General features: G+C 41.4%; 1 protein-coding gene across 4 annotated transcripts in view; it reads right to left on the bottom strand.

The window, feature by feature from the left end:
- The window catches only part of LOC146707573 (uncharacterized), a 29,916-nt gene that overhangs the window by 1,904 nt on the left and 14,214 nt on the right, over positions 1-13,798 (bottom strand). For 3 of the 4 annotated variants that reach the window (XM_085458975.1, XM_085458976.1, XM_085458977.1), the window contains 7 exons: positions 12,084-12,484; positions 5,979-6,029; positions 4,815-4,888; positions 2,978-3,796; positions 2,644-2,824; positions 2,387-2,531; positions 32-76 (listed from right to left, as the gene is read on the bottom strand). In XM_085458975.1, coding sequence (XP_085315101.1) covers positions 32-76; positions 2,387-2,531; positions 2,644-2,824; positions 2,978-3,796; positions 4,815-4,888; positions 5,979-6,029; positions 12,084-12,170 — 1,402 coding nt within the window. In that variant the 5' untranslated portion in view covers positions 12,171-12,484. The remainder of the gene's footprint in view (positions 1-31; positions 77-2,386; positions 2,532-2,643; positions 2,825-2,977; positions 3,797-4,814; positions 4,889-5,978; positions 6,030-12,083; positions 12,485-13,798) is intronic. The other variant, XM_085458978.1, reaches the window with a different exon arrangement.

Genomic DNA, 13,798 nt, shown 5'->3' with positions numbered 1-13,798 from the left:
AAGATGGTGGCATGTGCAGAGCTGTGCTTACCCTGCGGCGTATAGTACTTCAGAAGAGAAACTCTCCATAATTCGGCTGCAATCAAGAGCGATTTCTCTTTTTAATCTCTGGAGAAAATATTCTATTGTGCAAACACTGTAGAAATACTCTAAATATTAATGCTTATGATTTTATAGGTCATATGTATTTTTCTGCATCTACTCTTACGTCCTACAACGTAAACACAACACGACACACACCACCACTGAACACAACCATGAATGTAGAAGAGCACTGAGGGGTGTTAACTGTGACTTGAAGGATAACTCGTGGATCAGAGGATACTGATCAACAATCGCATCATCTTCACATTCCTGAGAGTGTTCATCTCACAGATTTCAGGTATAAGTAGTGTACCATGCAAATTACTTTTGCATTAGTTTCCAAGTGGTTTTCTCCATCCGGCTGTTTTTAAAAAATTATTATTATTATGTTGTTGAGATTATACTCCGAGGCTGCAGTGGGAACTTTCCTGTCTTTGAAGTATAACATCTGAAACCTTATTGTTGCAGACAGTTGGTCTTTGGGTTTCACTTTCCAATAAATTTGGTAGGTGTTTCTCTTAGAATTACCAAAAAATGTGTCACCTTTGTCAAAATAACTTCCTGTAAACTTGAAAATTGAAACATTTTCAGTAAATGTTAATTTCCCCAGAAACACAAAAATGACACATTAAACTAAAAGCTCTTTTATATTCGTTAACAGTGACTTTCAACTTCATTAGGTACCGCTGCCTTGATTCTTCGTTGCACAGATTCAACAAGGTGCCGGAAACACATTTTGGTCCACATTGACACAACAACATCACACAGTAGCTGCAGATTTGTCAGCTGCACAGTCGTGATGTGAATCTCTCGTTCCACCACATCACAAAGCTGCTCTTTTGGACCGAGGTCTGGTGACTGTGGAGGCCATTTGTGTACAGTTAATACATTGATTTGAACATTGTGTGACATGGTGCGTTATCAGGAGATGTGCATACTGTTCTCATAAGGGGACAAAATCAGTCTGGCCCATCTCCTCTGATCTGTGGCATTAGCAAGGAATTTCGTTCCATAGAACCGCTGCACACTGGTTGTGTGGGAAAATCTTAGTCCATCAACAGTTTCTGAACTACCCAGATGAGCCCATTTGGCACCAACAACCATGACGGCGTCCCGTCACTTAAATGGCCCTACTTCTTCATTCTGATGCTCAGTTTGAACATCAGCAGATGATCTTGACCATATCTAACCAGCCAATGTGATTGGCTGATTAGATATTTCTTTTAATTGGCAGTTGAACACATGTACCTAATAAAGTGGCCTGTGAATATGGCAAGCGCGATGTAGTTACTTGGCCACATACCACAAGTATTGCTAAACATGCTCAGTTCAGCAGCTTCACACATTTATTTTGAGACTTTCAAATGTTATAAACTGTCTGAGAAACTGAAAGTTAACTCTTCAGAGGATGTCTAAAAGCAAAGTCCGTCTTCCACACTAGAGCAGGACGCCTAATGTGTCTAATGTTTAGGGACGACTATCACAGTAAAACACCTAATGTATAATGTACCTAATATACCCAAACAGGCGAAACTTTTTAAAATCACTTAACCAGAGTCAGGCATACCTGCAGGTTAAAGGTACCCTGTGGGGTGCTGTGGGGGCATGTTGGGAGTGGATTATGCACACTGTATTCTTTGACATATTGTACCAGTAGAGTTGAAGCTAATACACTTTGCATGGTTACAATCCTGTATAAATCCATTCCACCCACATCAATACCGGCCATAAGTAACTGACTACACCAGAAAAGAAACATTAAAGAAGTTAAACCTACTCTGTGTGAGTGAGTGGAAACTCCTTTCCACTCACTCATGCCATCTGTATGAATGAATCAATGAAAAGGAAAACAACACCCACACATTAATGCACCCATTTTAGGAGTTCTTACTAATTCTGTGTATTTGTCGGTTATTCTATAAGAGAAGAGGTGAATATGAAATCTGAGGGATTTTATGGCTCATAGGGTGCATTAACAAACGCTACGCACATCCAGAAAAAGAAAGTGAAGTAAGTGGGTGAAAGGTGACATTCAATTATAATTCTCATTTAAAAAAGACAAACTATCAGCAGACAATTTAATTATAATTATAAATATAGATCCACACATTGATCATAGTAGATGATAATAAAAAAAGAAGGCTTTTTGTTTATGTTACATGTGGTGAGAAATAGTATCCAACATGTAACTATGGACACACGTGTTGACATGCAAACAGTGAAGGAGACACCACAGGGACCGTACTGCATGCTGCCTGACTCTGGCGTGTGAGCGGCGGGGAGGCGAAGGGAAAGCACTGACCGTTCTTTCCGAGTCGGATCTCTTCAGCAGTTCTCCTCACCAGAATGTAGACCGACCACAACATACACACTATCGCTATCAGGTGAAACAGCACTGAACAGAAGATCTTCCTCCTCTCGCTCTTCGACATGTGTAGCTTCTCCCACTGGAAGAAAGAGGCGCGAACACAGGAGGGAGACAGAGAAACACGCTCAGAACTGCCCTGCATATCTCAGCGCTTAACGCTTTTCAGGAAGACCTAAGTGTGTGCGGCGTACCTTGGTTAAAGGTTTGAGCTTCGTCTCCATGATGAAGTCAAATTTGCAGAGTTCACAGCAGCGAGTGTCGGAGGATTTGATCCACTGGTTGAGACAGGCCTGATGTACAAAACTGAGGCTTCCCGTGCAGCGACAGGGCATTATCAACGGACACTCGTCGTCCCCCTCACAGTGGCAGATCCTGCACACAGACAGAAGGAGGAGAAATGACCTGCAGTCTCTGCACTGTTTTATTTTAGTGCCTCTCTTTGTCTTTGTTTGTTTGGCCTCATCTGGGCAATGAAGATAAACTTGGGGTCAGTACATGATCAGTTTTCACACTTATGTAACTAACCTGCAGACCTCCAGCTCAGAGTCGTCAGAGCAGGGATGCGGTGTGTTCCCATTCGCACCACAGTGTTTCTGGAGTGTGGGCACTGACATATCCCCGCCCCCTGAACCCTTCTCCTGGTATCTCTTGGTGATGAGCTCCTCGCCGTCGTCGGCCAATGAGGAGCTGCCTCTTGGGCTCTGTGACTTGTAGCTCTTCGTATCCTTATCTCTGCCCTGCGATCGATCCCTCTGCGATGCATGGCCGTCTCTCTTCACTGAGCTCCCGTGGTTGTGGCGCTTCTTAAGGCCGCTGCTGTCCTCCATCAGAGGTTGACTCTCTTTCCCTTCATCTGAGCCCACAGATTGCAGCTCCATGATCTCGGCTTTGTCTTCTCCTCCTTTGTGTGGGTTTATCACCTCCCTGTCCCGGCTGCTCCCGCTGCGGCGGCGCGCTCTTCTGGCTTTCTCTTTGCTCCAGCTGCGGCTCTCGCGGCACGCCTCATCCTCAGAGGAGTCTGAATGCGGCGCACCTGTGCACCGGAAGCGAGGCGGGAGATCCCTCCGGTTCCTGAAGGAGTGCTCCCTCTTCTCGCCCAGCTCACTACGGTCAGAGCTGAGGCTCCGGTCGCTGTGGTCGTGCTTGCCATTGGTTTCCACGCAGTCGATGGCCGTGCAGCTGCTTCTCTTGCGGCGGTGACGTCGCTTCACCTGCTTTTTCTGTGCCTGAGCCGATGAGCCCAGAGTGGTGCCAGTGACCGTCATTGCAGAGGAGTTGTGCGTGTGCTTTTTGTGTTTGCGTGACTCAGACACATCCTCCTCTAAGCGGGTCAGCTGTCCAGAACTAAACACACACACACACATTCACACACAGATGGAGATGAAATAAAGTGAAACAAGATGGAAAAACATAAATCTGTCATAACTAAAGCAATGGGCTGAAACATAGCTGCATGATTTTAAAGATTAAGTTTAGTCAATTTACTAGTAACAATTTATGCTACCATTTTTGATTTTGATTACTTAACAAGTAACTGGACTTTACACCATTGCAACACTGATTCTTTTCTTTTTCAGGCTTTCTGGTGTATTTACGGTAAAATGACACTTCTCTTTATATATTCTCTGCTGTCATTCAGATTAATTTCTAAGTGACAGAATTAGGGCTGCCTATGATTTCTCTCTTATACTTGGAAACACGTTATGATCACAGAATATCTCATTCTTCTTTAATTAATGTAGATAACAAAGAGTTATTTGCTATTAGAGGTTGCTAACACAGCTTCTGTTTCATTTGAAGCTGAGAGTAGTTGGACAGAAGCTGCCGCTGCAAAACAGGAAATGGATAATAGGAAACAGAATGGAAACTACAGCTTATGATCAGACTAAATAATCAAACAAGCAGGCAGTGGACATGGACTGAACTTAGGACAGCAAATTAAGGTGCTAACACACACACACACACACACACACACACACACACACACACACACACACACACACACACACACAGGCTTGTTTCGACCATGAAGCCAAAGGACTGAGCCTGTCAGTGTGGCCAACACGGCACCAGTGGGTATAACAAGCTGAAGGTTTCCATTTCTGCAATCAGTCATCTCCCCCCATTGATTGCACTATGGGAGCGCCACAGCACACATTTTAAGTTTGTTATGCCCTTGGGGTGCAGCCGACCATGCTAATTCAGTCTCCCACTCAGAAGAGAAGTGTGCATGTTAATATCACAGAGAGAAGGCTGGCTGCTCCTGGCTTTAAAAGAGATGTCTGAACAGATATTTGCAGATAGTCAAGGAATGGAGTCTCTCTTCCCAGGTAACTGTAACTGCAAGAGAAGCCAATCTTACCTGCATATGTCCTGAGCGGATGGTGTTATGGATGTCCTTGAGGCTGTAGTGAGCCCTGCAGTCGAGTTGCTAGCCTGCAACCACCAACATCCTCTATTTAGTGCATTCTACAATTACTTATGAGTTACTAAACAACCAATCACACATTGTTTTATGAATCAGGTGCCAGTAAATGTTTACTGGTGCTCAAATGTGGTTGCATTTTAATTTTTTTATTCATTTATTTTTTGTAGAAGGTACTCCTGAAATACCCAAAACCCTAAGATTTGAGTATCAAACATACTCCTTAATGTACTATCATTTGTCATGTGGGTGACCCTTTACTGTAACTCTTACTGTAGGTACTGACAATTTAACTTACCTAATGCATAAAATATAGACAGTAGATATATATAAAATACTACAATAAGATTGAAGGTGAATCATTAATTTCTGAGGGAAAACAGCTTTTAGATTCTCTCCTACACACTGCAAAAAGTTTTCTTCCACTGTGCTTGCATTCAATAATCAGTGACACTGAGTAGGTTGCACCTCATTTATGCACCCATACTATACTGTAAATCGCTGCTGCTTTTTGAAGCTCTTTTAGCTAATATGTGAACAAAAAACTGCTTATTTCCGCCTCTGGCAAAAGTAGAGTAACTAGAGCTATTTGAGCTGCATTTCTGGTCATGTAAAAAACTTAACTTCCGTGTTATGATTTCTACTTTCAAATCGGGTTTAGTCTCAGATGATTCATCGGAATACACTGAAGACAGTCTTCAGCCGGTGATGTTGTTTTTGTTAAAAACAGCTGCCTAGTGCTGCTAAAAACCAGCGTGAGAGTAGCGAGCCTTATTTATTTGAAGGCCGTGCGAAAAAAAAAAATAGAAAAGACTTATAGATGTGATAAAAAAAAAAAGTGATCTGTAGCTTTTCAAATGATGATTGATGTTTATATGAGAAATCTGAACTAATGGACCTTAAATGAAAATTGAGTACTCTGTGTGAGTCATGCATCAGTGTGCACTTGGTGTTTTGTGAACATCCATCTCTACTCTAAGTGTGACACACACCCTAACCACATTCTCGTACATCAAACTGTGCTTTCCCATGCAATGCTACTGTACACTATGAACTGTGACCTTAATTTTAATGCTTTAAGCACCGATATTTAACAGTTACCTTGGAGATGTTGCTGGATCGACTCCCTGAGCGCCCAGGTGCCTTCCTCCCCTGCAGGGGAGATGGAGAGACAGAAAATCATTAGAGCCCAATAAACACGCTGAAGGATGTGATGCTTTAATAGTGCGCAGCAGCTGTGGAGCCTGAGGCTTTTAAACCAATGATTTCTTTGGCACACAACACCAGACAGAACCATAAAATCATATTGGAACAATATTTTACAGCCCTTGTGTCGACTTCAGCTAATGGCTGATTCACCCGAATATGTGTTAGTGCAATCTGCTGCAGAGCTGCTGCTGCTTTTTTTTTTTTTTCTGTGTATGATAATGATAGATAAAGTCTTTTAAACTACTCAAATATGCCCATGTCAAGTTCAGGAAGGTGAATATTAATGCACAGAAAAGCAGCAAAAGGGTTTTTTTTTTTTCATTTATATTTGTTTGTTTCTTTTCTTTTCTTTTTGAGAAATGAATGCCGCATAATAGCTTTAGCAATAACTTCTAAATCACCTGGCGGCTTCACCTTCAAACTGCAATCATTATAATTTAAATCAAATGATTACACACATCAGGCATGCTGTTAACGTTCAAACTAAAGTTTAAATCTTCCCCGTGCCCCCACCCACCCAACACCAAGACCTCCAAAAATAGGCGAGGTGAGAAATGTGTCTGTTTTTGTAGAAAAGACACTAAAGTTTAAATCTGCAATAAAAACAAAACTCCAATAATCAAACTAAGCTGCTTTTAACACCAGCAGGTATTCAGCGCTGATCAGTCCTACTGTGTTTACCGATTAAAATCCAGCATCAAGAGTCGTGCACAGCCTCATGTCCTTGCTGCTTCATTGTGACCTGAGCTAAAGCCAGCCAATCCTATTACCTGGTTGTCCTGCTAAGAGCACAAGATGCTGCTCTGCAATGTGTCTCTATTTAAAGGCAACTTAAGGCACTTTTTCTAGAATCTGCCCTGAGCGCTGATTGTCTGAACTCACCTATTAGACCTTGGGCTTCGCCAGCAGACATCTGTGGCCTGCAGCAGCTTTACTTACCAATGAGATGGTGGCGAGTGGGAGCTACCAAGTGACGACCAGCTGGTAAACCACCAAGAAGGAAAATATCTTCTCCATAATAATTTGGTGCCAAATTATTTTCCAGACACTTTCGATCTGTCCTGATCCCAAAATTCTTACCATCATATCACTGAAACCTAGCTTCTATTTTACGTATGAACCACATCAACAACATGGCTCAATTCAAATGAAATCAGCTGGTTGTGAGTTGGGAAAGCTACAGATTGCTGAATAAGTAATGCAGATGAACCGAAGCAGTCACAGCGAGCAATTATTTTTCTGGTTCGCTTTCATCCTCAGCCACATGGACCTTTGCACCTGCATTATGGGATTAAATCTGGCTTTGTTGCAGATATTTGTTGGATACTGTTTTAAGTATCATACATGCAATGAGCTCAAGCTAATAACCTACCAACTGTCTGCTACTGCTGTGGGTGGGCAGTGGAGAATGAACTGGCAGGAGTTAAAAGGACAATGGACATCATGGATAAAGCTGGCTGTATTTTCCTTTCTGTCAATAAATCCTAAAACCAAAGATGTAACTGCAACTTTTCCCAAAACCAGTACCCATCTGATCCTAATGTCATATATTATAGAGTATCTATAACACCTGCGTGGTTTTTCCATAGATCTATTTTTTTAAATACTTGACATAAAATAGGAAAACCTGAGCTTGCATCAGCCCATACACAGCCACAGTTGTAGGTACACTCTGTGAAAATCACTGAAATAAATAAGAGACACTGACAAGCAGAGAACTGCATCATCTAAGCTGATCAAGGGATTTTCTGATGGCCACTTTTAAATCAGTGCAGCCCTGCTTGGAGTCAAAGCAAACACTCCTCTGCCTTTTAGAGGAGATGGACACGTGTTCACATGTATGTGACCAGTTATAATTACTCACATCATCTTTCCAAAGTTTCATAATAAAAAGGGTATTTCTAAGAAGATACAACTACTGATGCCTGGGAGTCGTGTAATTCCTTCCAGTCAGGTTGGTTTCCGTGTTGTGGTAAACCTCTAATGCGTCAAAAAAACAAACAAAAAAACCCCCCAGAAGTGGGTGATCAAAGACTACAGCTATGAAAGGAAATAATGAGATCTTGATTTTGTTTGGAGTTTTTTCCATTAACATTAATGCTTACCCCCAAAACACAACCAACATCAGCTACACAACCAGTGGGCTAAAGCAGACATTCTCCAACAAAACTGATTTATTTTACCAAACTAGAATATCTTTTGGAAAAGACGTGCATGGACATGTATGTGCTGTTTTATTATTTTAAAAAAGTAATAGATGGGGCGATTAATACCATTTTCCTTCTTGCATTCTGTTGCTCTAAATAGTGTTTAACATTGCTTAAAACAACAAAAAAGAAATCAACAGGAAACAGACTTGAGCCTGCCAGGCCAACTGTTTCCTCCTGCTTCTAGTCTTTGTGCTATGCTAGGCTAAACACATCTGGGACCAACCTTAACTCATAGATAAAGTTCCAAAACACGTCATGTGTGAGTTGCTACAACTTATCGATACCCTGCAACTGAGTCTTTCACCCTTCTAAGGCCAACAAAGCCCAAACAATTCAAGCACACTTCCTTTGATGGAGCATACGTACAAATAAAGAAGAAGCACCTCTCAGGTAAGAAAAGAGGCCAAAAACAAGGGAGGCAGCACAAGTTTGTCCTACACCTAAAAATAAATACTGCACAGACCCAGTCAGATAGTTAACCTGTCTTTTATAAAGCACGTGTGCACAATATGCTTTACATGATAAAGGGGTGAGATGTGTCTAACTGCACAACAGCAGTCTAGCAGACAAAATCACACTTTGTGTATTTATAGACGTTTTCTAGCTTGCTCATTGTGTGAATATGTAAAACAGTTTCTTGCCTTTCTAAACGAAAGGACATTACATCAATTCGAAATACATCTATGTGACAACAAAGGTTAATCAAGAGAAAAGCAAAAAGAAGCTTTACCCTTAGCAGACGAGCATAAAGCACCATAATACCATAATAATGACTGCGTTCATAGCACTGGTACAGTACTGACACTTCAATTCTTTGGCTGGCACATAACAGAGATTAAAAAATACTATTCAAAGATATAAGAGCAAATGCTATTCTACAATTCCTAATATCAGGGCTAAACACTCACAAAAATACTTTGGTCATGAATTCTTAGAGAAAATACACGACATCAAATTTTTTAAGTGCATCAACTTTTAAATGCCACAGCAAAAGAGGGCAATAAGAAACTGACCATCATAAGACTCCAGCAAAACACATAATTCCTCTAGATTTAGCTTCTATAAGCTATAACTGATAGCTCTCCAGTAATGAAGTGAAGTTTCAGAGGTAGCGTACTGCTGTCGCTCACCTGAACCTCGAATCCTCTGTTGGCACTCTGGCTCTGATGCACAGCAGAAACTCTGGCGAGTCTGTGTGTGGACATGTGCATGTTTCTTCAGAGGGGATTAAGTGATGTAGCATGGACTGAGGGATGTATTTTGGTTCTGTAGTTTGGCATACGATCAAACACACCTACAGCCACATTTAGACAACCAACCGTGACACTGCAGCTGCACACTTTATATTTGAAAGCGGTGCATTTGACAAAATTCCAGCTTTAAACAACCTCAGAGCATTTGTGTCTTTATAACACAAAGTGTTCACTGAGCCACAGTGAAAGTTCAGGTGAAAACAACAGATACAATTCCATAAGAAACCCAGAGTCACAGACCAAACTGACCAACAACTGTCAGCAAATCCTGACTTTATTATCAAGTTCTGATTGTTCCAACAATATATTTTTTTGTTTGTTTTTTGTTGAAACTTCAGCCGAATATCAACCATAAACAGATCGTCTTAAGATGCAGATCAAAACGGTAGAAAGGAACAGTGTTTCAGTGCTTTACGAGCACAAGCCGTAGCATTTAAAAACGTGGTTATACTAAATTCTGACGTACAAGCTTGCCAAAATTGTACAAACTCTGTTTTTACTTCATATACTGTATTTCCATTTATTCCATGTAGTACTGCAAATCCATCAGTTCTGACAAGATCTCCAACACCACCGGCTGAAATGCAGCCCAAAACCATACAGAGCCTCCACCTCCACATTACAAAAGGCCCTAGACTCTCCTGACCTCCTCCTTATGTAATGGTAATTTGAACCAAAAATGTAACATTTGGATTCATCACTCCATGAGACCTGTTGCCCCTGATTTTCAGCGCAGTTGTTTTGCAATTTGACATACCTCAACCTTTTCTTCCCGTTTCCCTTCCTAAAGAATGACTTCTTGACAGCCACCCTTCCAACAGTAGATGGATCTGCTGAAGGTCCGGATGCATCTCTCAGGTTTTGTGTCAGGTATTTGCTGGATTTTTTTTCCCATTTCTTCAGTACATGACTCTCAGATAGTGTTCATCTGCTGCAGATAGTTTTTAGGCCTGCCACTTCTTCATCTGCTATTTTCTTATCCATTTTCCTCAAACTTTTAAGGACACTCTGCACACCATGCCAAGAAGTTTTTGGCTAAGAGCTCACTAACAAGGAATCACACTGATGGTGCAAAAATAATATTCTATCCCTGTGGTAAAAGTAGAATACATTTTTAAACAAGATCAGAACAGCTTACTGTACAAACACCAATGTTTAGATATTACAGTTATTGCAGGTGTTTCTGCAATAGAAGCAGGATAAGGTTCCTCTGGTGGAAGTGCCCCACAAATCCAGCCTTAAACCACTGGTGTAACCAAACAGTAATGGTACACATGATGTATCATGGTTGATTTATTCAGATTAACTTTGAGTCCATTAACTGTATTTTCTTCACTGGATTGTTCTCAGCTGCAACTGAAAAAAAGAGGAAAATTGCAACAAAAAAACCCAAAACAAAACAAAAAAACCCAAAACAAAACAAACAAAAAAAACCCCCACAATGTAATGAAATGATGAACATTTCCAAAAGTCTGTATACTTTTGGGACTGCTCTACAAGATTAAGAAGAAAACACAACACTGCACCAACCTGAGGAAGCTGGCACAGCTATTTCAGCAATTTCTCGCTTCATAAGCAGATTTGTAATGATTAGGGGGATATCAAAAACAAAGAAACTAGCCTGGGAAGACTTATTCAACAAATTATGTATGAGTATTATTTGTTAGATAATGTATGGGCATTATACTCATCCTGTTCTTTATCAGTACTGTCAGAGAAATACAGCACTATGCTATGCATCTGACTTTATCACCTGTGACCAGATGTGTAGCAGTTTTTGTACCACAGCATACCATGAAGTGAAGTGAGGTCAAGTTTAGGCCCATTTCTGACATTATGAAACCATTGCTCTGATGGTGGAAAACTTTAATCAGCAACTGAAGAACTGCAGATATCAAGGAGTATTTTAAGATGGAATGTTATTTTGGATAAGTTGATGCTATATTAAAATTGTATACAGCTTAAATATCAAGATGATAAATTTGACCATTCAATTTGTTTAGCGAGCTCTCCTGCATGAAAAATGCTTACGTATATGAGCTATGCTCCATCAGCTCCTACAGCTGTGTGTGTGCCATGATGTGTCACTGTGGGATATTTTACTTGCTGTGAACTGATGTGATGTAATTTAATCCTTCAGTCTGTGATATGATAGCTATGATGTCAGGCTCTACCTCAAAGCACCAAACCCCAAGTGAAGGATCTGTGATACATCTATACTGTACATGTGTGTTGTTTAGTGAGTGAGCTGAAAAGCCTGGGAACTGAAACTGAAGGCTGATAAAAACACGCACAGAAGCGCGCGCGCGCGCGCGCACACACACACACACACACACACACACACACACACACAATGTCCACAAGATTAATACTGAATCGATTTACCTCAGCCTTCTGACAGCAGAAACAACTTTTTTGCAATCTTAAATCACCAACTTTATGCTACTTTTAAGCCTTAACCAAAAAAACAACAACACAACGGTCACACAAAGCCTTTACTCACCCTTAGTGAAATTTCGAGGTCAGAGACTCACCTCGGTCTTGTCTTTGGAGCGAAGAGCACTCTTGCCATTGTTGGCTATGTCCCTGGACGGAACCACAGTTATCTGTTGTACTGGCATGCTGCTGTTTCCAGGCAACGCTCCGGAGTTACTCCCACAGCATTCCCAGTCCTGTCCTCCAATCTGCGTCCCTGCGTGGGATCTGTTCTCGCGTCCGCAAGCTCGTTCCTGAAATAAGAAGAGGCACTCCCGGATCGCACTTATTTATCGAGCCAATCCGGATCATCAAGAAGAGCGGAGATGAAACGGGATCAGGTCACCGTGGTAACAAGAAGATAGCAGGATGGTGGGGTGTGAGGTCGTCATGACGACTGGGAAACTACTCCACAGTGCCCACCACCTCCTCCTCTTCCTCCCCTTTTTTCGCTTTCCTCCTGAGAGCGAGACAAGAGAGGAAGAGTTGAGATGGAGCTGAGCAGTAAACGAGGAGGCAGGGAAACTGTGTTGTTGTGACGCACGTGTGTGTGAGTGTGTGAGTGTGTGAGAGTATGTGTGTGTTCTTGTGTGTCTTTGCAAAAGGGGTGGAGCCAGGATTTTGTCGCTGTATAACAAGCATAAGGTCCACGAGGATTAGGGCTTAGACTAACCTCAATCTCCTCCTCAGACCAGTGGCGCTGCTAATAAGCTTACACAACTTGTGCACATGGACAGCACTCACTCATACACACACCTCATTCCTTCAGTCATGTTAGGCAATTAAACGAACATTAATATCTGACTCGCTATGAAAGGACAAATCTCCAGCCATATCAGTCTTCACTTCAAAGAGTGCGTTTGTGTGTGGGAGGGTTGTGTGTGTGTGGGTGGCAAGGATGTAATCCTATTTCACATGGTCTCGGGTCACGAGGATTATGATTGATATAACCGGAAAATGTGTGACTGAAAGTGATTACTGAAAAGCAGGGGCATCTTCACAGACATGCTCAGGTAGTATTAGAGAAACTAGAGCCAGGAGTTAAACTAGGAGCAACTAAAGATGCTTTTAAAAAGTAGCTCAAACTACTTTGTGAGACAAAGAGTTACAAAATACATGTGACACATTTAAAAAATAAACAAAGCACCCCAATATTCACAGGTTACACATAAACTAGGGCTGTGCGATATGACCAAAATCTCATATCCCGATATAAGAATTCTATCGTCCGATAACGATATAAATCACAAAAATGTAACATTTTCAGTAAATTCTGTGAATCTCGGGCAGCTCGTCTTGCTGGAAGTGTTTCCAGCTGCGCGTCATGTAGCTGGAGTCGAGTGTTTTAACCGATGCATGAAACTATACATTTTTAGACATAAGTTGTAACAGCCGCCGTTTTCTTTGTATTTATTACACGGCGTGCTGCGGGGAAAAGCCTGTTCTAACGTTTGAGTCTAAGGTTTATTTTTTAGCACCTGGCGGCTCTTTTTTACTTGTCATCCGTAAACAATCTGCTATTTCACGTGATTCAGTTTATTTTGAAAAGTCTCAACAGGATCTTGAGCTTTATTGTGAAAGGTTTATGTGGAAAATAAACAAGCGGACACGCGATGGTGTTACCATCGTTGTTGCTAACCACAACGCATAAAAACAGGTGCTTGTCTGTCCATAGTGTGGTTATATAAAATATAAGAGAAAGAGAGAACTTTACGAAATTAATATAGGCACTACAGTGACCATCAAAATGGTGAAAAAATATTGCCGTAAATAG

This window comes from Copadichromis virginalis, linkage group LG6 (assembly GCF_057382275.1).
Source record: "Copadichromis virginalis isolate Kocher_CV1m ecotype Utaka linkage group LG6, C_Virginalis_male_GT1.1, whole genome shotgun sequence".
Lineage (NCBI taxonomy): Eukaryota > Metazoa > Chordata > Actinopteri > Cichliformes > Cichlidae > Copadichromis > Copadichromis virginalis.
This window is presented reverse-complemented; position numbering and strand designations above follow the sequence as displayed.